This window comes from Electrona antarctica, assembly GCF_951216825.1.
Source record: "Electrona antarctica genome assembly, chromosome: 4".
In the NCBI taxonomy this organism is placed as follows: domain Eukaryota; kingdom Metazoa; phylum Chordata; class Actinopteri; order Myctophiformes; family Myctophidae; genus Electrona; species Electrona antarctica.
The window spans coordinates 30,468,183-30,493,826 of NC_136809.1; the positions used below are offsets into that span (position 1 = coordinate 30,468,183).

Below are 25,644 nucleotides of genomic sequence, written 5' to 3' on the forward strand. Positions count from 1 at the left end.
TGTGACCAAATGTGCCTAATTGTAGGATACTCATACTTTGTAATCTATGTATTGGAGCTTTATACCGTTAGATTCTTACATTGTGGATAAGCCTGTCAGCTACAGTAAATATAATCTACAGTATAATGTCATGTAAAATTGACTGGAAAATGACTGGAATATATATATTTTTAAATCACACCCATGCGAAGTGAGGGGCGCTCTTATCATCATACATCATAATACATCAACTCATTCCGGCCAATTAGAATTTGCATCCTCACCTTCGTCTTCAAGGTTTGTGTTAATACACAAACACTAAAAACTGGCCATTCATTATCAATGGCATGTCAATCAATGTCAATTTAAGGACAAAGTTTGTGTTCACACTAAAAGCTGGACATAGGAGGGGCTAGTGCCCCTCAAAAGCTGAAATAGCCAGAAAAGTATGTTTGTAGAGCGGCGAACAGAGCTGTTCAGTCAAACGTTCTCATTGTTGCTGAGTGAATAAATGCATTGAAAGGAGATTAAATGTCTCACTTTGATGTTACAGGACAATAACTGGGAAAAAACCCTCATCCTTCAACTACTCCATCCTTCCCTTTGATTTCTCACTGGGCAACAGTGTAACTTCATAAGTCTGTCCTTGAAACAAGCGTATACTGCATGTGTTGCATTTTTGTTGTGTTGTGAACGACGTAGTCGTATGACAAAGTAGCACATAAAGTATGAATTACCTAAATTGAGAGACAGAGCTACAGATATGGACTAGAATTTGGATGATTAATGATGGCATGAGTGTGTTTGAGTATTTGTTGAAGCTATAGCTGTGAGTGGATGACTATGAATTCACTAATTTAGCTAACAGTCAGAGCTCTGCACTGCCCCCTGTCTATGCTGCTGGTAGTGATGATGTCACAAGAGACAAAGACAAATGTCTATGTCAGTTAAGGAAAGAAGCAGCAAACTGCTTTGTTCAGTTCACACATGTGTATGTGGCAGGTAGCTCCGCCCACAGAGGTTGTCGTATTTAAAAAAATATATAGAGGGGGAGGTGTGTGTGTGCGTGCAATAGTAATACGTTACACTATCAGTCGATGCCTACACCCCGGCCCGACCACTTCGGTCTGCCACCTCGGGGCGACTGATTGCCTCGTCACTCAAGGGTCCTTCTGGCCGATCCACACGGTCACGACTCTTTTCTGTTCTGGCCCCACAGTGGTGGAATGAACTCCCCACTGATGTTAGGACAGCAGAGTCACTGCCCATATTTCGCCGCAGGTTGAAAACCCACCTCTTCAGGAAACACTACCCTTCCTCTCTGCCTGACCTACTTGTTGTTAACTAGTTGTACGAGCGCTTGTTTTCTATTGTTGTATTGTTTATTGGATCTTGTTTAGTCGATACACTTAATTGTTTTAGCTCATGCTCATTTGATTTAGCTATTTTGTCTCATCTGTTTAAGGAAATAGGTAGCTGATATATTGCACTTTTACCTTAGCACTAGGTATACTCTTGGTTGCTTGTTTTTGCAGAAAATGCACTAAAGACTTCTGGTGATTAGTAGTTTTTGTTCCCTACCTATGTTGAATACACTTATTGTAAGTCGCTTTGGATAAAAGCGTCTGCTAAATGACTGTAATGTAATGTAATGTAATGTATATCATTGGCCCGTTTGACTGTCAAGGGTTCAGCCTCCAGGAAGAAACCCTAAATACAAAGTTATTACACCATTGCACATAAAAACGACTCCAGGGTGTCTAATGAAGTACTGTCCCCTCATAAACACATGAAAAACTGGAAAACTACACAAATTGTGGCACTCCATCTTTAACTATGGAATTGTGTATTTCCTATCAGTCAGTGTATCACTCAACATCCCCATACATGGGGAAAGCCCCCATATATGGTGCCCAGGTCTCGTGACATCACGTGACATCATCAGGGATGGAGATCCTTTATGTCATAGTAAATGTGACTTGCTGTCGCAATTAAGATCAGAGATCCCTGATGTCATCAATATTAGTATATGGATTATGTCTGAACCTGTTCTGACATTCCATATGTTTATCCTTCCCCATCCATCCTTACTCTTCGATTTCTCCCTTTTGACTGATACCTGTCCATTTAAACTCTAGACGGGCCTGCCCCAAAAGTTGCCCCAAAGTTATTGTCTCCACCTGGCCGAAGGCATGGGGAGAGAGTATGTTTTCCACTCCGTCCGTGTGTGAGTGTGTGTGACTGTGTGTGTGCGTACGTCCATCTGTTAACGGCTAATCTCTGGCACTGTTAACCCGGTCGATGCCAAATTTCCCTGCATGCCAACAATTAACCTGTTATAGCGCCACCAGGAGTCCGACTTTTGTAAAACACATTTTGTGATATTGCTCCTCCAGATTCTGTCCAAAAATCCTGCAAATCGTTACACAGAATCTCTATAGTTATGTGTTCAAGATGGATCTGTCTGATATTTCATATTCCATCCTAATTGGCTAACATTGGCTTTCAAAGTTTGCAGGATTGTGTGTGCGTCCGTCCGTCCGTCTGTTAACAGCTAATCTCCGGCACCGTTAACCGGTCGATGCCACATTTTGCACACACACTCCCTGGATGCCAACGATGAACCTCTGCCCCAAATTTTCCAGAACGGCCTGTTATAGCGCCACCAGGAGGCCGACTTTTGTAAAACACATTGCATGCTGCAATCTGCAGCATGCAATTTACGTGAAATCTTTCATGGACTTTACTAGGCTGAGGAATATATCCCACCTTTTTCACATTGGCTTGTTATAGCGCCACCAGGAGGCCACAACCTCACCTGCCCTGGTGGAGACCTGTGCCCCGAGGGGCACTTTATCTAGTTCTTACTGTTCTAGTGCTATATAGTCTTGCTGGACTTTTCAGTCCAAATCATTCAGCGACACTGGTGGTAAAGCTACAGTTGACAGACTGAGTCATACACTAATTAACTTCAATGTAAATACATTCTGAACACTCTACAGACAAGGCTAGCTTCTTGACATTTATATTCATGATTAAATCAATGTTTTATATATTTATTATTCTTATTCAAATTTGCCAATGGATCCTCCCCACACATTTATGTGTTTTTGTCACTGCTGTTATACTAGCTCATTGACAGCGAGGAGCCCCCACAGGGAGGAAATAGCACCACTGTCATACTCCGGCTCCCGTTCATCACCATCCGCTAACAGGCATTGCCCCAGACTGTAGATTCACTAGCAAGCACAGGGACAAAGTTCACCCTCTCTAGAGTCTAGTCCCCACATGGCTTCCTTCCCCTGAACATAGAAAATGGTGTTCCATGTGTAGACGCTTGAACCCTAGACTCCGTAAAAGATAAGATAACAGGAAATGGGTTCTCTTGGTCCTTGAAGGTTGGACATAACCAAAGACATATTGTTGGGCCCATTTGCATGGACAGTGCACAAGCATACACAACACACAGAACACAAAGTAGAATAGAATACACAATCCCAAAGCTTGTGGTCCATTATAAAACAACATACTGCAACACCCAACAGATAACCATAACCAAAGTAAAAACACAATAATAAATACTAATTTATGGTAGACAATAGACAGTTTCAGACGCATAATTTGGCACACCAAAAGAGTGAGGGTGAGAGAGTGAGTCCATCCATCCAGGGGATAAGTCAATATTCCACATTGAAAACAGACACCAATACCACATTGACAACGCATCCATGCATGCACGCACCCATGCACGAACGGACGCAACACAAGTGCTGTTGTTCAAATCCCCCAAAAACAGAATGACGCCATCCACAGAGCTGTGACAATGAATCATTCTGTTGCTCTGTTCTCATGAATATTCCCACCATCAGCCATGTGACCGTTGACTCTGACCACTCAGCCCTCAGTAGAGTGACAATAGAACGATCCTGACTGGACATTATGACATCATAATGACATAACTTCTAGTCACAAGCTCAGGTATGCGGTCAGGTGCAAGCTGGCTCAGAATGGAGGATGCCCCTGCATGGCACTTTGGGTAATAACATCATATCCTGTGTTTGCAAAACTTCCAAAAAGGTCCACCTGTGTCCTGTACGGTCCTGTAAATTACAAGTAAGACGCGCAAACGCGGGAAGCGAACGCAGCTCGTAAATTGCAATAACAATTAGAATAAATTACGTACTTTTTAAGTTTTTTTTTAAGTTAAGTTTTTTTAAATTAAATGTTTTTTCAAGTTATTTTTTTAGTGTGTGTATGTGTGCGTGCGTGCGTGTTTCTTTTTTAGTTTTTTTTTAAAAAGTTTTTTCTTTAAGTTTTTTTTAAGTTAAGTTTTTTTTTAAGTTAAGTTTTTTGTGTGTGCGTTTTTCCTTTTTAAGTTTTTTTTTTAAGTTAAGTTTTTTTTTAAGTTAAGTTTTTTTTAAGTTAAGTTTTTTGTGTGTGTGCGTTTTTCCTTTTTAAGTATTTTTTTTAAGTTAAGTTTTTTTTTAAGTTAAGTTTTTTTTTAAGTTAAGTTTTTTGTGTGTGTGCGTTTTTCCTTTTTAAGTTTTTTTTTTAAGTTAAGTTTTTTTTTAAGTTAAGTTTTTTTTAAGTTAAGTTTTTTGTGTGTGCGCGTTTTTCCTTTTTAAGTTAAGTTTTTTTAAGTTAAGTTTTTTTTTTAAGTCAAGTTTTTTGTGTGTGCGCGTTTTTCCTTTTTACGTTTTTTTTAAGTTAAGTTTTTTTTTAAGTTAAGTTTTTTTTAAGTTAAGTTTTTTTTTAAGTTAAGTTTTTTGTGTGTGTGTGTGTGCGTGCGTGCGTGTGTGTGTGTGTGTGTGCGTGCGTGCATGTGTGTGTGTGTTTTTGTGTGTGATACAGCTGCGCCCTCTGGTGGTGGGCGGGTGGTGTTACAGCGTGACACACACACACACAGACAGACACACACACAGACGTGATCTGCTGGGTCTCATAGTAAATGCTCACTGCGTTCGCAAAAAGCAAAAATAATTTTAAGTAAGTATAACATCTTTATTATATTTAAGTTGTTTGAACTTAAGTTAAGTATGTCCATCAGTAGGCATTTTTTCCTGCAAGCATCTGAATCCAGAATGACTGTATAGTCAGTGTATAACAGGTGTAAACCCTACTGGAAACTGCTATTGCAATATCAGTATGGGTATTGATCAGTTTGGCCATGCAATTAATTGGACATTGGCCAAAATAATAATAATATTACATATTGTCTAAGGAACTACCTTGTTGAACTAGCTTGAACTAGTTGGTTAGATGAAAGTATTTCTTTCACAGCTGGTCTGGGGATTTAAACCACCTTGTTGTAACAAGCCTTCTTCTCTTAACTAGGTCCAGGCTACACAAAATATTACTAAGTAATACACATTTTGTTATTACGAAGTAGTACTCAATGTAAGGCCTTTTGTGTAACCATGCATATGGATAACACAACTGTCACATAATGTGTGTTCTCTTGAGTGTACAGTTGATGCCTGAGGCCTGTTGAGAACTCTAGTTTTTGCCGGCTGCCGAGCGTGGTTGCACTAATAACTTTGGGGCAGGCCCATCTAGAGTTTGAAATTTGAGTATAAGTATAAGTCAAAAGGGAGACATCTAACACCGGGGCTCCACCGGGCGTGTCAGCGTCGCGTCTCCGTCACTGTCAGGGAATGTTCCCTTTTTAATCAATGAAGGGTGGCTCCACTGCCCGCGTTGCATGACATTAACGCGTGCATTAATATTTAACCGGTGCGTTTTTGGACGCACGCGACGGAGATGCAACACGCCCGGTGGAGCCCTGGCGTGAGAGGAAGGATGGATGGGGAAAGATCAACATATGGAATGTCAGAACAGGTTCTGACATATATCCATATATGGAGATCTAAGGGTTTGAGGTTTGAGGTCAGATATAGAGTTGCTGGCCAATATTGATGACACCAGGGATCACCAGGGATCTCCATGGCTTAACTGCGACAGCAGGTCGCATTTACTATGACATCAGGGTCTCCACATCTACATCCCTGATGATGTCACGAGACCTGGGCACCATATATGGTGCCCGACCAACACACAGGAAATGCACGATTCCATAGTTAACTGCAACCTTTGGTCGCAATAAAACCTTACTTTCAGTACTTACTAGTTACTATAGGCCAACTTTGGGAAAAGGTCGTGAACAAGGGCCCTCCAGGGCAGGCATCTTGGTCCTTTGCCAATTTCTCCAGCTGTCCCTATGTATGGTCAGATCTCTTCACATCTGCTTCCAGGTCCTGGTGCCAGGTGTTTCTTGGTCTGTCTCTTTTGCTTTTCTCTTTTGGATTCCAAAAGAGGGCATATCTTGTTGTGTTGTTAGATACAGGCTTGAGAAAGAGTGCGACCAATCCATCATCTTTGGAGGATTTATTCCTCTATAGGCTGAGGCTGTGATCTTGTTCACTGCCACATTTCCTGACATTACTGACAGTACAGACTAGGCTTTGAAGTGTTGTTGAATGTTTTGGATTCTCTTCATGGTGGGGACAGTTCTGTCGCTGTCACCACGATGAAGAGAATTATTGTAGAAAAAACATAAAATAAATCGAAAAGGAATGGGTTAGCTTGAACACTACTGACTGTTGAAAAGTGTCTGCATACACTTTGATGATACTGCCTGTTGTCACTCCATGGCTTGTCAACCAGAAGTCTGACACAGTACAGCTCACATCACCGGTGAAATTATACAAAAGGCGTATTCATGTATTCATGTGTTTAGGTGTGTATTATAGTTGAAATGTGCTGTCAGCAGACAAGTTACAACATGACCAGAGAGTCACACACCTCTAATAACTTGGTGAATGACTGCTAACATTCCTTGTGTGTGTGTGTGTGTGTGTGTGTGTGTGTGTGTGTGTGTCTCTCTCTCTCTCTCTCTCTCTCTCTCTCTCCCTCCCTCTCCCTCCATTCTGTCCCTCCACCCCTTCTGTCCTGTCTGTCTCCCTCCTCAATCTTTTCGCTCCTTCTCCGGCTTTCTCCTCTCCCTTCACTTTCCCCCCGTCTGTCTTTGCTTCTCCTCTTTCTCTCTCTCTGTCACTCAGATGGAGTCATCATCACTATGACAGGGGAGGTGAAAGCGGGTCCAAGGTCCTTGAGGGTGTGATCCCTCCCCTGTGATTGGTCAAGCACAGATTTAGACGAACCTAGACCAAAAGATAGAGAGACAAACAATGGCTCGCAATGTGAACTTCAGCCCCCACTTCCTGGAGGCTGCACTGGAGTGAGTATTACAACTTCCTCTTTCACTTTTGTCTTCCTGCTCTCCTTTATCAATGTACCAATAATAATAAAACACGGTTATGAATCACTAATATTGAATGATTTGCCGTTCACAATTCTATTACTGCACTCTTTGTAATTGCAACTACTACAGTGGTTGTCGGTTGATCTAATTGAAATTTAATGTTTAAATATTGCTGATGTCAATACAATTAACAGTGCAGCAGTACTGTACTTTTGCTCTCTATTCCTATTTAAAAGTTCTCCTTATGTATTCACAGCCTCTGAGTTCTCCGTAAGTTCTCTTTCTTCCCTGTCCTGCGCGTGTCTGTCCAGTTGTTGTGTGTCCTCCCAGAGACTTGGGAGACGATAAAGAGATGACAGGGTTAGCTTGGCTCTTTGATTTCTTGTTAAGACAGGAACGTGTGTAAACAAGGTTTCCCCAGACCTACAGTATGAGTATGGTACACTGCAATGAAGGCTATTGTAAAGCAGGCTCTACTCTAGTGTCTAAAGAAAGGTACTTGTTTTTTCTCATTTAGTGTATAGTTGAAAGGTTTGGCTAAATGGAGGTAGAGGCAGGGTACAAAAAAGACCCGTATGTTAGTATATTTGTATGTTTGCTGTGTACTTGTGTGTGCATACACTAGGACTGCACAGTAATTCACAAATACATAACACACAAATACCCTGATAGTCGCAAGACACTGCAGTTAATTAAGGTAATACGTGTTTATGGAATAAAAATGTTGAACTTTCTGATTCAACTGTGTGTTTGTGATTGTATTTCTTTTTCTGTTTATGTTTTGTTAATGATAACGGATTGCCTTCATGGTTCCCTTGAGCATATATAGGCTTGAACCATCTGAGGTCATGTCATTCCGAAATGAGATATTAGAAAATGATCATTTTAAATTGTAGTTTACTACTATTTAAGTTAGTTGTCAGACCGTAATTATGCATACATTTTCAAAAAGTCACATTATACATCTATGTTTACTTTTGAGGAGAGGTCAGTGACCAGTGGTACTTGGGCTATTGTGAGTGTGTCAATGAACTCTGAAAACCAGAATCGTCTCCTCATTTTCCCTCTCTCTTCATCTATCTTTTTTCAGTAACCTTTATTAGCATGCATGCAGTGAACATTGGTGACGTGTGTGTGTGTGTGTGTGTGTGTGTGTGTGTGTGTGTGTGTGTGTGTGTGTGTGTGTGTGTGTGTGTGTGTGTGTGTGTGTGTGTGTGTGTGTGTGTGTGTGTGTGTGTGTGTGTGTGTGTGTGTGTGTGTGTGTGTGTGTGTGTGTGTGTGTGTGTGTGTGTGTGTGTGTGTGTGTGTGTGTGTGTGTGCGTCAGGAGTCCTGTGGATGAGGAGGGTGTCCATGAATCTTTCAACGAGCTGGTTGAGCTCCAGCAACTACAACTGCTCCAGCAACTACAACTGGATGAGGAGCAACGAGGTACTGTGTGTCTGTGTGCGTGTCTGAGGTCAGAGCAAAATGCCTGCTGTGTGAATACGGCCCATTATGTGTTTTGGTTTCCTTCTTCAGACACGGTGGCCCAGCTGTCCAACCAAGGTCAAGAGCCATGGGGAGATGGTGGGAGGGGGAGACGGTGGGGTAGCAGTGAGGAAGAGGAGGAGGAGAGGGACGTTGACCTTGACCCACTGATTGCTGAACGCTGGTCTGCTGCCACCCAGTCTGTCCTGTCCTCCATGCCCAGTCGCACCATCGGTAAGTACAGATGGAAAGAGAGAAAGTGATGAAAGGAGGTCTCTGAGTGAGTGACCGAGCGAGTAAAGACAGTGAGAAAGACAGACTGGGACTCCCTCTTTCATTGCTGTGTTGCCCTGCCTAACCCTAAGACAGACTGGGACTCCCTCTTTCATTGCTGTGTTGCCCTGCCTAAGACAGACTGGGACTCCCTCTTTCATTGCTGTGTTGCCCTGCCTAAGACAGACTGGGACTCCCTCTTTCATTGCTGTGTTGCCCTGCCTAAGACAGACTGGGACTCCCTCTTTCATTGCTGTGTTGCCCTGCCTAAGACAGACTGGGACTCCCTCTTTCATTGCTGTGTTGCCCTGCCTAACCCTAAGACAGACTGGGACTCCCTCTTTCATTGCTGTGTTGCCCTGCCTAACCCTAACCTCACATTGCTGTGTTGCCCTGCCTAACCCTAACCTCACATTGCTGTGTTGCCCTGCCTAACCCTAACCTCACAGAAATGATTATGGATCTGTTTCCATGATCGCCGTCTAGACCGGTGTGAGATGCTTTGTTTTACCAATATTAAGTCTCCCTGGAGGGAGAGGGGGACAGACAGACAGACAGACAGACAGACAGACTGGAGAGTGTGGAGTGTCTCAACAGTGCCTACTTCCTATCACGCTGGTAGATGAGATGCAAAATTTTATACACATACACACTTCCCTGTATCACTGTTGACAGAGCCAGTCTGAAAACTAGAATTTATTGCAATGTGTTAACTTTGTTAACGAAAGTATTCTAGGCCCTATATCTTGCGCCACCCCTTACCCCTTATCCCTAAACTTATTTGCCATTTTTTACTATTTTAAACCATTTAAAAATAGTACAAATAGCCGATCTACAAGCTAACAACGTGTCAATGTAGATTGGCTAGTTTAACTATTTTTAAACGTTTTAAAATAGTAAAAGATGGCAAATAAGTTTAGGGATAAGGGGTGGCGCAAGATGGAGCCCTAGGAGTTGGTACTGGAATGGATGTTTTTGCTTATTTCTGAGGGGCGCTAGCCCCTCCTTAATGTTTGTTTTTAGTTCAATGTTTGTTTTAAAAACGCCATTGACAATACAGAGAATTTAATGTTTGTTTTGTCACTGTTTGTTTTACATCATCATTACATCACTGAAAGATGTTAAGAGCACCCCTCACTTCACACGGGTGTGATTTGTAACTAATGTACAGGATAATAAAACAACAGATATGTAGATAATACTTAGATGCCACCATTGACATTACCAGAAGAACAGTAGTAAAATAAAATGCATTCAAGTAAAAATAAATAAATGACAATAAAGCTGGGATCCAGCTGAGACGTTCCGTGAAGCTTATCCTTCTTTCAAAGACTATTTTTAATCCTTTTCAGAACTTGTCTATCTTTCTGCAACAGTTTTCAATGTGTCCATAATTGTGCGCCATAAAAGTTGAACAGTGATCTGCTCTTCAGATCTGAAGTAAGTAAGTAAGTAAGTACATTTTATTTATAGAGCACATTTCACAGACATCAGTCACAAAGTGCTACACAACAATAAAAGCAAAAAATATCAATAGTAACAATAGTAATATTAATAATAAAAATAAGAATAATGAAAATTAAAGCAAAGAAAGAGAAAACATAACAAACGGCACTGGTAAAAATAAATAATAATAATCAAGAGATCAATACAGCACTATGTTGCAAAGGCCTGTCTAAAGAGGTGGGTCTTTAAATGTTTTTTAAAAAGGTCCACTGAGGCCACAGATTTCAGGTGCTCCGGGAGGTCATTCCATAGCCTGGGGGCGAAACTAGCAAAGGCTCGATCTTTAGTTTTTAGCCTTGTGGGTGGAACGACCAGCAGGGCTGCTGTTGAAGCATGTTCAACCGCACCATCAGAAATGTGGCTCTCTACGGGGACCTATCATGGGTCAGGTTGGAAGGGTACTGCGTCAGGCACCCAGGCAAGCAAACTGACCTACTGACACTATGGAAACCAACACAGGGCAAGGCAAGAAGCGCACTACCTACGTGGCACAACAGCTTAGCAAACAACACTGTTGAGCTCAAGACCCTGATGAGGGGGGCACGGTGGCACAGTCTGTAGTGCTGTCGCCTCACAGCTAGAAGGTCCTGGGTTCGATTCCCGCTGGGGATGATGTGGGCGCTGGGGGCGTGTTCCCTCCCCTGCGTCATCATTGCCCATACCGAGGCGGGGTTGGCGAAAGGGCCTTTCTGTGTGGAGTTTGCATGTTCTCCTCGTGTCCCATAGGCTAGGTACCCTCACAAAAAACATGCAGTAATCCTGGTCTCTAAACTACCTCCCCCTGGCCAGCCGGGGCGCCTGATGGAGGGGAAAGGAACTGGTCGGAATAACGTGTTCCTTCCGCGTGCTACGTCCGGCCGGCGAAATTCCCCCCTGGTGAAAAGAAGCTGCTTGGACTCCTCATGCATAGAAGGAAGCATGAGGTCAGTCCGCTGCCCCCCCAGGTTGGCAGAGGAAGTGTAGCGCCCAGGATTACTTTAGATAATTGACACCTGGGGTGAAAAAAATGGGTTGCAAAATTGTGGGATAAAAAAAAAGAAAAAAAAAAAGACTGATGCTAGATAGGAGAGCATGGAGGGCAGCCATTCAGGAGTCCCGAGTTGGTGTTGGCTCTGCTAGACCACACACTCGCATCGCATGAGCAGCAATCAGCTGGGTAATGCTGGAAACTGAATTTCCCCCACAGGATCAAATAGGTCTGAATGAATATTATTTATTTCCCAGGTCGCAGCCGTGGGGCCATTATCTCTCAGTACTACAACAGGACTATGCAGCTGAGGAGACGGAGGCAGAGCCGTCCCGCCATCAAAGACTTCTCCCGCTCCGCACGGCCCTCCATACGAGGGTACATGGTGGAAATGGACTTATTGGAAACCGATGGAGAGTGTGAGTGGAGACACAGACATGGACACACACTCTCTCTGCATGTCTCTCACACGTTAACCAAAGTGGATCTTTTTACAGTTTTACAGAGTTAAATGAATACTGTGTGCAACATAACCCATACCATGTGTGACTATGCCATGTGTTCCAGGGAATAAGAGCGAGCAGCTGGTGACCAACTTGCAGAACTTGTCAGTGAGTGACAGGGTAAGGATGCTCAGGGCCATGCCACTCAGCTTGCCTGAGAAGATGGAATTCAGGTATGTTATGGTAGGACAGTGTGTTCATGTTGTTTCATGGTCTTTGTATGACTTTGTAATTGTCTTTGTGGTTGTCTTTTTCTCCGGTCTCTCTCTCCCACACTCTTTGTCTCTCCAGGAGGCAGGCATTGGATAAGCCGAGGCGTTCCTTCTCCAACAGTAAAATCCCCTGCTGCAAGCAGCTCAAGTATAACATCATCACCGTGAGTCGCCATCTCTCGCCTATTCTTTCTTTTGCCATTCTACTTCCTGTATTTCATGTCCTCCACTCATCTCGTCTGTTAACAGGATATCTTGAGCAACTATGGTACAAAAGTCGATTCCGAGGTCAAGAAAGAACTGAATAAAGTGTAACCAAGTGTAATGTCTGATCAAATTCCTATTGACGTGGATGGAATTTAAGTTTTTCTGCTGCCGTAGGATGGAAATTTGCAACACATGCTAGCCCATTACTTACGCATTGGCTTAAAAATGCGCTTAAAAACAGAGAAACGTTCGGCGCCTGGTGCATTTGTCTGTCTGTCTGTCCGCTGACTTTGAGCCACTAGTCAAGGCCAGGAGGATGTAATCAACAGGGCACAGGTGTGTGTAATTCACAAACAATGTTAAGACGTGTGGAAAACCAATACCATGTTACTTTCGGGGGTATTTTGCATCTACTTGATTTAATCGGCAAGCTGTGACAATAACCTTGGACAAAGGTGTACTAACTGTATCAGCTGTGTGAGAGAGGCTGCATGCATCATGCATTAGAAGAGGAGTCTATGGGCACTGAGACAGTTCTGAAAGTTGTGAAATGTTTTGAGTTCAAATAGGGTTTTAGAAAATAGATTAATGAGTCTTGCACTCTTGCGCACGTACACACACAAACAAGCAACAGATATGTTATATACTGTCTGTAAAGTCTGTAAAGGTAGTAGAGCCTGTTGGCCAATACTTTATATCCCTAGTGTGTGAGTCACTATTTTAAGTTATGCACACACACACACACACACGCACACGCACACACAACCATACACAAACAAACCACAAACACATGTTGACTATTTCGCCCCATAAATCTAAAGAGCAATGAAACAAAGGAAAATGTCTTAACGTTTTATTTTATCCTGCGCAAAGTATTGTTTGTTATGATAGTGTATCATTTAGTAACAGATGAAATCTGAACTTGGATGGAATTAATGTTGAGGTCAGTTGCTAGCCTTTCTTCTCATAACAAGCAACACTATCAGGAATATGAACCTTCCACCCAACCCTTCCCTTTCCTTCTCTCTCCTCTTCTCTCCAGGCAGCGAGACAGTCCTGGTACAGCTGGCTGTCTTTCATGCACTCCCTCCAGCTCTGGCATGTAGCGCTGAAGAGGGTGAGTGGCCGCTTCGGCACCGGCGTCCTCTCCTATTTCATCTTCCTCAAAACCCTCCTCTTCTTCAACGTATTCCTGTTCCTGTTGATTGGGGCCTTCCTGGTGCTGCCCCAGGCGGTGTATCCCCCGGGGCCTCAGTCCTCCCTGGGCCAGGGCCACAGCTCTGGGCTTGAGCTGTTCACTGGTGAGGTAAGAACCTGGAAGGGTATCCGTATTGTTTCTTGTGTTTCTCGTGTTTGGCACACTATGGTAATGCTCCTAAACACGAGAAACATGAGCTTTCAGTAAAAGCTTTGAGGCTTTATGTTGTTACTGTAGAAACATAACATATGTCTTTATTTTATGTGTGGAATTCAGCAGACCAGCAGCTGGTAGTAGTAAAAATGGGTTCAACCACATGTTTGATAAGTGATATAGAGCTGTACTCAATGTGCATACAGTATCTGTTGTGTTGTATGGTGCTTAGAGGGCAACAAACCAAGTTGAATTTTGTGTACAGTATGTGCAAAATGTAATTCTGACATGATGAACAGATAATGTGAACAACAACAAATAGCATGTTGTTGCTTTTGGGCAGAAACATTGTGTTTCAATATTGTAACTTTGGTAAGACTGTATATTAAGTTCGGGTCTATAATGCATTATATAAAGCATGTTTATAATCATGTTTGAATAACGTTTATGACGTATTATAAGTGCTGGTTATAATGCATTAGTTCAGTGGAACAGCACATTATAACTAACGTAGTCAGTTATAACATGTCTTTGTTATAAGTTGTTATGCATAATTATAAACATTCATAACAAGTTGAAGCCTTATACCGTAAGTGCATTATAATGCATTATCAATGCACTTATAATGCATTATAGACCTGACCTTAATATAGTCTTACCGTAACGTTTCGTTTTTTCCCTTTAAATGAATGCCCTACTACTGTGTTGTATGACAGTGTTGCACATTCTGTAAGTGGTGAAAACAGCCCATCTACAATCTCAGAATGCATTGCATCGCACTGCATTACGAGCTTGTACATCAGCTTTTTGTGCTATTTATTTTAATTAATCTATGAAACATTTGCCCAAAATAGGGACACCAGGTTGAAAGTGGTTATGTTTGTCTGTGGGTATAAATATTTAACCAATGGAAACTATATAACAATACATTATGTGATTTCACTCCATTGTGGTTCAACTCCTAAGCATTGTTTCTCCGTTGCTGTCTCAGGGCTACTTCTCAGACTCGGTGATGTACTACGGTTACTACAGTAACTTAACCCTCAATAAGAGCTGCATGGGTGGGCGACAGAACCTGACGCTGTCCAATGGCACAGGGCAGGAAGACTGTCTGTCCCCCGATCTCTCCTACAACATGCCTCTGGCTTACTTCTTCACTATAGTATTGGCCTATTTCATCACCTGCATCATACTAGTGTACAGGTACTGTGTGTGTGTGTGTGTGTGTGTGTGTGTGTGTGTGTGTGTGTGTGTGCGTGTGTGCGTGTGTGCGTGCGTGCGTGCGTGCGCGCGTGCGTGACTAACAATAGTTTTTTGTGAACACAGTATGAAAATGAACATTACATGACACATTATTATACAGAAAAGCTTGCACTTCATATGAAAAAAAGTATCTCTTCTGTGCTTCTTCCTAACAGCATGTCCCAGTCGTTTGGACGGAGTTTCCATCTATACAAGTCTCATGGCATGCTAGCTGTCAAGGTCTTCTCTTCCTGGGATTTTAAAGTCAGCAAGAAGTTTTCCATTAAACTCATGAGAGATAACATCAGCACCCAGATCAAGGTACGCACGCACGCACGCACGCACTGCACGCATGCAAAGAAACATGCACACAGAAACATACATTGAGATAAACCCACTCTCAGTCTCAGTTTCTCTCAGTCTCCCTCTCCAGGGAACATAATTAGTGGACAGGAATGTGATGATCTCACACATTCTTTCTCTGACCCTCCCTTCTTGTCATCTTTCTATCCCCCACACTCCACTCACATTATGTTCTCTCACACATTCCTTCCTCGAGACACCGTCAAATTTAAGTTATCCACTTATTTTGCATGACAATTTGGGCTTGGTGTGCAAAAGCCTTTACACAGTACATGTCATTGTACCCACATGAGAAATATGCTTTGCCGTCATGCCATAAAACAAACGCATATGATCTATGGTGCAATTTACACCAAGGATGTAAGGCTGCGCCTTGGGGGCGTGTCCAACTCCAATATTGATAGTTAAATGGCAGATAATGATCAGAAGCAGTGGAGTATAGTCTGCTGCTCCTTCCACCCACCTGGACATTGGAAGAAGTGTTGGAGCTGGAGGAAGAGCATGCAATATCCAACACTTCTGTCCATTCCCAGGTCAGCATAATCAGTAAGGGTTAATCCTAGAAGCTGTGTAGTAATAGATTATGACATACCTTATCATCCTTATACCTTACACCTATCCTTATATCTATCGGTCATGGGTCCTGTGTCATCATCATCCTTATACCTTACACCTATCCTTATATCTATCGGTCATGGGTCCTGTGTCATCATCATCAGGTCATCAACTTCCAGGGAGCAGGAATGTGCTCAGTAAAGTAATGGCAATCTGTCCATTAGATTTTGATATTTGTGTGCAAGTCAAAAGTTTGGCTTAGAGGTGGTGCTAGAGTAATTACACTTATGTTGCATTATGGGTGAAATTCCCATAATGGAATATTATATCCCAATTTTATACTGTATGTACAGTGTACAAAATGAGCACTCAGTCACACACACACACACACACACACACACACACACACACACACACACACACACACACACACACACACACACACACACACACACACACACACACACACACACACACACACACACACTGACTGTCTCTCTGTCTCCATCCTCTGCAGGAGTTGTTGTCAGATGTGAACCGTAATGATGTCCAGAAGACGTTGTGCCAGAGGCTGGTGAGGCTGATGGTCCATGCTCTAGCCTGGTCTATCTGTATCGGCAGCACCATTAGCTGTACTGTCGCCATTTACTTCTTCTCTGAGCACATGCATAAGGTGAACCGCTTGTAGGATGAAAGACATTTAATTAACACCTTAACAGATTAAAACATGCATACAATTTTGTTTTTATTCACTGTTTTGCACAACTCTCTTTAAGACCAGTCTGTCTTATTTCCTCTCTTATTTTCTCTTTCACTGATATAGTCACCTGTCAGCCAGGGTGGCTTGTCCATTTTCATTATGCCCAGCTGTACCACTTGGCACGTGCATACTGTATTATCAGCTACTTTTAGAGAATAGCCAACTTGTTGTCCTCTTCTGAAAAGACTATATCCTTCTTTCCTTTTTTTGTCTTGTTTTCTCGAGGTAAAATATTGCCCTGGCTATTTCAATTTCAGATGTAGGTCCTAGTTTCCTTGCACAGTATGACAGCTAGACTAAATTCAACTCACATAGTCTGACAAGGTGGATGCAATTTGATGTCGCACAGTGTGACATTTAATGATCATGTTAGCTGGCCAAAATCATGCATGCTGCAAGCACCATAATGACTTATATCCTCTATACATACTATTAAACTGATACCAGATTGACTCTGTCCACACTACAGTCCTCTTTTTTCCTACACCTAAGCTCAAGTGGTTTATTTGGATATGTGGCTGTTGATGGACATAGGGTGTCTATGGGCTATAGTTCCAAACATTGCTCCTATGGCTGGAACTATCCCATTGAGATAGAATGAGCACTTCCGCATTCCATTGTTACAATGGGAGTCAACGCTAGTGTCGCCACTCTCTTATTATATTACTCTGGATGAATCTACAACCTTACCGTTATGGACCAGTCTCTTCAACCACTAATTCTAAAGCCCCATTTCATACTAGCCGACCTACAAGATCACAACGTGTCACAAGCTATTTTCCATGCATGACACAGTTGTGGGACAGAGCATACACTTAAGTTTAAGCCTTCTACATGTCACTTTCCTTTCCCCACCCCACCAACAGGACCTCCAGGATAGGGCTAAGTCTGCAAACACTGACCCCCTACTGAAGGAAGCTAGCCTTTTGGCTCTCCCTGTGGTCGTGTCTCTCATCAACCTGCTGCTTCCAGGACTCTTCAATGCTGCAGGTTGGATGGAGGAATATGAGTCCCCTAGCGTACGCACCTACATCGCCATCTGCAGGTAGGGGGTTGGTGCTACGCCTCCCTGTAACCAAATGCACAACATTGATGATTTATTTAGCTGTGTGTGTGTGTGTGTGTGTGTGTGTGTGTGTGTGTGTGTGTGTGTGTGTGTGTGTGTGTGTGTGTGTGTGTGTGTGTGTGTGTGTGTGTGTGTGTGTGTGTGTGTGTGTGTGTGTGTGTGTGTGTGTGTGTGTGTGTGTGTGTGTGTGTGTGTGTGTGTGTGTGTGTGTGTGTTATAGGAACTTAATGCTCAAAGTGAGCGTACTTGGGGTGCTGTGCTACCATTGGCTGGGCAGGGTGGCGGTGGAACCTCAGACCCTCGGTCTACAGGTAGCATGAAAATTTCATTTTTTAATTCAAATCTTAGTAGTATTTTTGTAGTTTCCCAGGAGAGAATGTTCTGGTGGGATTCAATCCTACTACATGGTTCATCACTGTGCACAGTCCAATTGAAGATATCTTTCACTTTTGATATGGCCTGTTTTCTGTATATAATTGTGTGCGTGTGTGTGTGTTCATGTTGTGCTCAGTGCTGGGAGAGCTTTGTAGGGCAAGAGTTGTACCGCTTCCTTATCATGGACTTCATCTTCACTCTACTGGACACATTCTTTGGAGAGTTCCTCTGGAGGTGTGAATCTCTCTCAGAATCAGTCATAGAGATGTTTGTGTATAATCCCCCCATGGCCCCCCATCCCCCCTCTCTCTTTCTATGCTATCTCTATCTATTTCTATCTAGCTCTTTTTCTGTACCATTCTCTTGGCCTAATCTTCTGTTAACTTTGGTTTCTTGTCTGCAGATTATTTTCTCAGCGTGTACTGAAGAGAAAGAGGAGACCTGTGTTTGATATTGCCAGGCATGTGCTTGAACTCATCTATGGACAGACATTGGCATGGTAAGAATAGAATAGAATAATCTTATAAAACAGGTAGCTCATGTGATATCAGTGGTGTAATAACCACATACCATGGCTCTGAGGTATAGACACTGTGGTCTCTTGACATCTCACACTGGGCGTGTATATTTCTGAGGTCCAAGTGAGTGCAGTGTTGAGTGTGAAATCGTTTGGATCAGCATTTCTACAGAACCGAAGTGCGACAATGTTGTAATACCGTCGGACATAGCTTGAAGTATGACATGTCACCAAAAGGGGTCAGCCGTCCTAAATGTAGAGTTCCACAAAGACTGTTTTATGAACAAAGATAAAATACATTATTTTTTAGGGCTTCCAATACATGGCTTTTGAAGATTACGTCATATGACAGCCAAGTCTATGGGATTTTAAAGCGAATTCATTATTATTCAGGTAATTTGACATGTTGAGATCAGCATGGTGGTCCTTTAAGGTTAACTTCCATGGAGGCTAACATCAGGTACGGAGGAGTGGACAGAGAAGTGCCTTATCTCATTTAAAATTTTAAAAAGGATAACATGGCCTGTTGCAATACCGGCAAGGTATTGCAAATAGGGACAAAATGAAAATAAAGTGTTTCCATTTCTTTGTTCAGGTTGGGGCTTCTGTTCACACCTCTGCTGCCAGCAGTACAGATTCTGAAACTCCTGCTACTCTTCTATGTTAAGGAGGTAACCTTGCACAGATCCACCACATCACACTCCAGTAAAAAACAAGATGTCCTAAAACATGTCTTATTGTGTAAAGCTGTATCTGGAAATATTGTAATAACTGCTAATTGTGTCCCATGTCCATTCAGGGCAGTCTGATGTTGAACTGCCAGGCTCCCAGGAAGCCCTACAGAGCAAGCCAGATGACTACCATCTTCATTACGCTGCTGTGTTTCCCCTCCTTCCTGTGTTCCACTGTATGCGTCACATACACTATGTGGAGGTACACACGTTTTCACACACACACACACACACACACACACACACACACACATGCTCATGTGCATTCCTTGCGCTGTTTGAACGGCAGCTTACACCAGGGGTTCTCAACCCGTGGGTCGCGACCCCTCGGGGGGTCGCCAAATTTTTTTAGGGGGTCCCCAAATTATTTTCCAAAAAAAAAGATTAAAAAAAGACAAAAAAAAAATCACGATTTTTCAAAAATAGCAGATCTACAAGCTCATAGCGCGCCACCGAGTGGCGCGCTATGAGCTTGTAGATCTGCTATTTTTCAATAGCTAAATTATAACATAATTTATGGGTTAAGGTTATTGTAGCAGTCAATTTATATTGGGGGTTGGGAGGGGGCGGGGCGGGGGTCCCGAGACATTGCCAAAGCATTTCCGGGGGTCCCCGGCCAAAAACGTTGAGAACCCCTGGCTTACACAACCTGGCTTAGGAAGTGAGCACACTGAGACCCCCTTTCCACCGGTTGGTTCCCAATGGGAACCGCTTCACTTCTTTTTGGTTCTTAGTCCATGAGCCAGAGCTCCAAAATTGGTGGGAAAAACTAGACCTATATTAAATTGTTTATAGGATCAATACAAGTAAATGAATACATGATAACCCTTCCACAGTAGTAGCTTTTTCATATTTTCTATTATTTTGCATATTTTCCTGCATAATGCCCCATTTGCATATTTAAAAATGTAAAATGTGTAATACAATAAATCATTGTCTTCGTGTAAGTAATCAACTGGGGAAGTTTCATGGTGATAACAGTTTAATATAGGAATAGTTTTTCCCACACAATTCATAATTAACGTTCCAATTTTGGAGCTCTGGCTCATGGAACCAAAAAGAACTGAACCGGTTCCCATTGGGAACCAACCGGTGGAAAAGGGGCCTAAGACGTGTTGCTACAGGCGCAGACAGAAACTGTTTATTTATTTTTTAGCTTCTAGCTTCTAGCGCTGCTGCTGTACTTTGTGTTAACAAAGCATTGTGACTTGTGGTGAGACGTGTGAAGTTGAAAGTATTAAATAACTTTTATGCATGTTTAAAACAGCACTTAGTGGATGTGTTTTCTCAAAGCAAATTGCAAATGAGGCACATGGTTTGCGAACAAACTGCAGTTATATTTTTAATGATAATAAATGAATAAAGTAAAAATATCAAAACAAATTAATTAAATAGACATAAAGTAGACATCTTGTGCACTGCACTGAACTACACTGAACCAGTTAACTTATATATGCATTCAATAAACACAAGCACACATCTCCCAACTTCTCACCATTCCGTACTCCCACTCCACTCTACTGCCCCAGTCTCCACCCCTCCCAGTCCTGCGGTCCGTTCCGTCAGCTGAAGACCATGTTTGAATCAGGGAAGGTGTGGATGGCAGAGCTGGAGAAACACAATCCCAGCCTGTCTTGGCTGGCCCAGGCTCACTCCTACCTGGTGGAGAACCCCATGTTCCTGTTCCTGGTCGCAGGCATCTTCCTGTGAGGGCACACACACACACACACACACACACACACACACACACACACACACACACACACACACACACACACACACACACACACACACACACACACACACACACACACACACACACACACACACACACACACACACACACACACACACACACACACACACACACACACACACACACACACACACACACACACACACACACACACACACACACACACACACACACACACACACACACACACACACACACACACACACACACATTCCTTACTTCCTTATCCTTATTATGGAACTATACACACATAATGAACCTGTGTGTGTGTGTGTGTGTGTGTGTGTGTGTGTGTGTGTGTGTGTGTGTGTGTGTGTGTGTGTGTGTGTGTGTGTGTGTGTGTGTGTGTGTGTGTGTGTGTGTGTGTGTGTGTGTGTGTGTGTGTGTGTGTGTGTGTGTGTGTGTGTGTGTGTGTGTCCGCCCCCATCAGGATTGTCATCTACTTCTACAGTCAGGTTCTGGATGGACAAAGGAAAATTGTCAATTTACTACAGGAACAGATCGAGAATGTAAGAACACACACGCGCACGCATGTAGCACACATACACATGCATGTCACGCACGCACTCACACACAAATTAGGGCTATGTAGTATAAAATGTTTTACTGATATCGATTGTATATTGGTATGTATAGGCTATGTGGTCTTTTGTATATTGTGTACATGTTTACAATATTAAAAAAAACTGCAAAATAAAGTTATATTAAAAAAAACTACCCTCCCTCCTACTCAACTTGTTCCTTCCCTACCTCCCTCTCTACATGTGCAGGAGGGAGAGGATAAGAAGTTTCTGATCACCCGCCTCCAGGCGATCCATGAGCAGAAACGAATCTCTTCTCCTCGCAGACTCACCAGCCAGGTCAGTCCGTAAACGACACTTAATGGGCCACTTCACCCCTTTTGCAACCAGATCTATTTTAATGATGTTTGGGAGACAATAAACACTTTCCTGGGGTTTGTATGTGAATCCATGTGTTTTTAGATATTTTTGTCTGTGATGTCATGGACACTGGTCTTCCTTCCTTCCTGGTCTACAATTCCTATAATGCCTTGGTGCACTGCTCCTCCTTGTGGAGAGGCTGTCTTACTGAGACAACATGTAGTCCAGGATGGAAGTGAGACCATCCATGACATCACTGGCACTTTGAAATACTAAAATATCTAAAAACACATACTACCCATATAAAAACCCCAGGAAAGTGTTTGCAGTGCGTGTTGCTCCATGGTCTGAGTGTGTAGGAGGGTGTTAGATCTTGTTGAAGGAAACAACATCCACGGACTGAACATAATCCTCAAACGCTGTGATCTGTTCCTCCAATATGTCTGTTCCCACCTTGTCATCCTCCACCACACAGCCTATCTCCAGCTTCTTGATGCCGTAACCAATGGGAAGCAGCCTGGATTGTCCCCACAGTAATCCATCCATTTGAATACTTCTGACATATTCCTCCACTTTGACCATGTTTGTCTCGTCATCCCATGGCTTCACATCCAACACGATTGTCGACTTGGCAATGAGAGCTCGTTTTGTAGCCCTCTTAGCATTGTAGGCTGCTATACGCTCCTCCTTCAATCTGGCACTCTCCTCTTCGTCATCAGATTCAAACAGATCAAAGTCTTCCTCAAGCCTAGGCCCTGCATAGGCTGTGCTGTCAGCCACGCCCACTGGACCGTACTCACTCAGAGGTTTCTTTACCCCGGGTAGACTGGTCTTGTCTTTCTGGTAGGACAGGATATGGTTGTACCAACACAGAGCATGGAGCAAGTCAGCAGGTGGAGGAGACAAGATCGCATCGAACACAGCGATGTCTGCTTGGGAGGGAACATCTCCTTCAATGTATCTCTTATCCGCCAGGAAGTCGTTGAGAACCTTCAGGCCGCTGGAGGTTTTCAAGTCACCAAATCCCATGATGTTAGTGAGGTTATAATAAATGTAAAGTAATTAATCAAATATTTAATTAACGTGAAGAAGAGGAGCAGAAACGAGCTGCTTCCCACTGCAGGAAGCTGTTTATGAAAAATAGTCTACACGACTCAAGCTCGGTTTAACTAGCTGATTCTAGTACGTACGCTAGAACTTGACTTTAACACCTTTAATGGTGGAACTACAGATATCTTACAGATTTGCTCACAACATTTAATAGTCAACCAGCAAAGTAGTAAGATATTTAGTGGAGAACATTTAAACCTCAAGTTCCTATATACAAGACTAAACTACCGGTAATAAAAGTAGTTTGTTGCAGAGTTGCTTTATAGCTCTATTCTTGTGGGATGCCTTTGTCATCTCGCTGATGTCACTCCAACTCGATCCATCCGCATGTTGGAGCTTCCACAGCACCCACCACACCAAATATGGTGTTCAATGACGTCTGACCTAGCTGTGTCTGATCTTGAAGCTAATTGCACGTTGGAGTGTATGGGCATAGCGAGGACTTATAGTTCCACACACAATATTTCATAGTACAGTACATACCGACCTCTCCATCTTAATGCTGTGTATCGCCTTATCTACTTAAAGCGTGTGTGTGTGTCCTTGTGTGTGGGCATCGTCCAAACATAATTGTTTTTCCTGCTGTAGTTTAGATACACCCATCCCTTTCAGAAAATTATGTAAATAGTAAATACACATAAAAACATTCTGTATGTTGAAGGGATGTGGTCTCTTCCAGGATGTTGGCGGCTCCCATCATTTTAGTAATTTGTATAATGAGGTGGTCTCTCAATTTTACATTGCTTATCAAATAACTTCACAAACATGTCATATCTGCATTTCCCTAGGACTCTGCCTATTAAACTTCCAGCTACACTGAAGAACCTTCTCACCTGTCTTTGCACTAAGATCCTATGGATAGAATTGGAAAGGCATCAAGGGCAAAACTGGAAAGTGGGAATCTGTTGCATGGGAATTCATTCAGAGAATTATACTGCAGCTGACAGGGCCTTTTAGAGGGGGAAAACAATACATGCATAATATATTACACACTCTGCGGAGGGCATTTGTTTAATTCAGTTCCGACAAAACATTTTCAGCCCTTGGTCGATTGAAAGACGGTGCTGAGGGTGGGAGACTTAAGAAAAAACATTCTGCCTCGAGATAAATTCAACGTTGTTAATTCCCTCATTGTCTAGTGCAATAGTGCCATTCTACCTGCAGACCTGTGCTCATCCACCACTTACAACAGTACTATTAGGATAGAACCATTCTACCTGCAGACCTGTGCTCATCCACCACTTACAACAGTACTATTAGGATAGAACCACTCATCTGATTCTTACAACAGTACTATTAGGATAGAACCACTCATCTGATTCTTACAACAGTACTATTAGGATAGAACCACTCATCTGATTCTTACAACAGTACTATTAGGATAGAACCACTCATCTGATTCTTACAACAGTACTATTAGGATAGAACCACTCATCTGATTCTTACAACAGTACTATTAGGATAGAACCACTCATCTGATTCTTACAACAGTACTATTAGGATAGAACCACTCATCTGATTCTTACAACAGTACTATTAGGATAGAACCACTCATCTGATTCTTTCTCACACTTTCTTACAGTACATGCGTCATTAGTGATTTACTGATTTCAAACAAATGTTGGGAATAGAATAGTCTTTAACTTGAATCTAATTTGTAATAGCTGCATCTGTTGAATTTGTACAATGAGTAGCTGAAAAGTTGCATTGTTCTACTGTACATTAAGTTCTTATTCTGAATATGAAGATGATAGGTGCCCACACTATAAAATAGATTGATATACTGTAGGAAGATATTGTTTTATTATTAACTTAGATGTTTTCAACTAAGCAAATTTAATCTTCATTCATGTTTCATCTTGGCACTTTTTTTTACCTACTGTGAACAAATATAGGTAGCATTCTGTTTTTGATCTTTTTATGATTATACAGCATCTTTTTATTTTCAGTTATTTGGGAGTTTTTAACAGGGTATATGTTTTGTAGATACTTTTGAATGTTGTGGGTGAAATATTAAGTATATTTTACTTTACAATGGCCTTTCATTGTGTTAACCTGTCAAAAAGCATTGGTCTTTTAAACATTTGTCCAGGGAATGTTCACTGGCCATCTTTTACAGCAGCACCGTGTCTCACACAGTTAAACACATCCTCATAAGTACACTTGTGTACTGTGTGAAATTCTGTCACATACTGAATGGAATGGAAATTCAAACATTAAGTATAAAATATTAAAATTACAAGAATACTTAAATGTTATTACACCCCTGTGCCTAAGTATTGTTTCTCAGAGCTCAAAGTTCTTAGATGACATTAATGTATTTCAAATATGTTGTAGCTGGTTAATACCCAGGTTAATACACTGGAATAAGGCCATCTTAAGTAAAAAATAAATGACAAAAAACGCAATGTAATTGTATAGTCTTTTATGAATTTGCTGTACATCATATGTTTTCATGTACTTTTATAATTAAATTATGTTTTATCATTTCATTGTGTTTTTGTATTGAATACTGTTCTGTTATTTTAGTAGGGCTGTCCCGGCTGTTGTCTGTACAAATG

At 42.2% G+C, this 25,644-nt stretch overlaps 2 protein-coding genes across 3 annotated transcripts in view; one reads left to right on the top strand and one right to left on the bottom strand.

Annotated features, from left to right (window-relative positions):
* tmc6b (transmembrane channel-like 6b) overlaps window positions 1-25,575 on the top strand; it is a 29,192-nt gene extending 3,617 nt beyond the window's left edge. For both annotated transcript variants that reach the window (XM_079499641.1, XM_079499640.1), the window contains exons 2-21: window positions 7,038-7,216; window positions 8,566-8,669; window positions 8,760-8,942; window positions 11,712-11,873; window positions 12,022-12,130; window positions 12,249-12,333; window positions 13,419-13,682; window positions 14,719-14,930; window positions 15,146-15,290; window positions 16,405-16,560; window positions 17,514-17,692; window positions 17,934-18,024; window positions 18,225-18,322; window positions 18,492-18,587; window positions 19,201-19,276; window positions 19,405-19,538; window positions 20,866-21,042; window positions 21,523-21,601; window positions 21,863-21,952; window positions 23,872-25,575. In XM_079499641.1, coding sequence (XP_079355767.1) covers window positions 7,167-7,216; window positions 8,566-8,669; window positions 8,760-8,942; window positions 11,712-11,873; window positions 12,022-12,130; window positions 12,249-12,333; window positions 13,419-13,682; window positions 14,719-14,930; window positions 15,146-15,290; window positions 16,405-16,560; window positions 17,514-17,692; window positions 17,934-18,024; window positions 18,225-18,322; window positions 18,492-18,587; window positions 19,201-19,276; window positions 19,405-19,538; window positions 20,866-21,042; window positions 21,523-21,601; window positions 21,863-21,952; window positions 23,872-23,886 — 2,505 coding nt within the window. In that variant the 5' untranslated portion in view covers window positions 7,038-7,166 and the 3' untranslated portion in view covers window positions 23,887-25,575. The remainder of the gene's footprint in view (window positions 1-7,037; window positions 7,217-8,565; window positions 8,670-8,759; window positions 8,943-11,711; window positions 11,874-12,021; window positions 12,131-12,248; window positions 12,334-13,418; window positions 13,683-14,718; window positions 14,931-15,145; window positions 15,291-16,404; window positions 16,561-17,513; window positions 17,693-17,933; window positions 18,025-18,224; window positions 18,323-18,491; window positions 18,588-19,200; window positions 19,277-19,404; window positions 19,539-20,865; window positions 21,043-21,522; window positions 21,602-21,862; window positions 21,953-23,871) is intronic.
* On the bottom strand, window positions 22,340-23,079 carry LOC306921623 (elongation factor 1-beta-like; the record flags this gene model as incomplete). Its single annotated transcript, XM_079498841.1, has 1 exon — window positions 22,340-23,079. The coding sequence occupies exon 1, from the start codon at window positions 23,000-23,002 to the stop codon at window positions 22,340-22,342; it is 663 nt and encodes a 220-aa protein (XP_079354967.1). The 5' UTR covers window positions 23,003-23,079.
* Window positions 25,576-25,644: the final 69 nt, after the last annotated feature.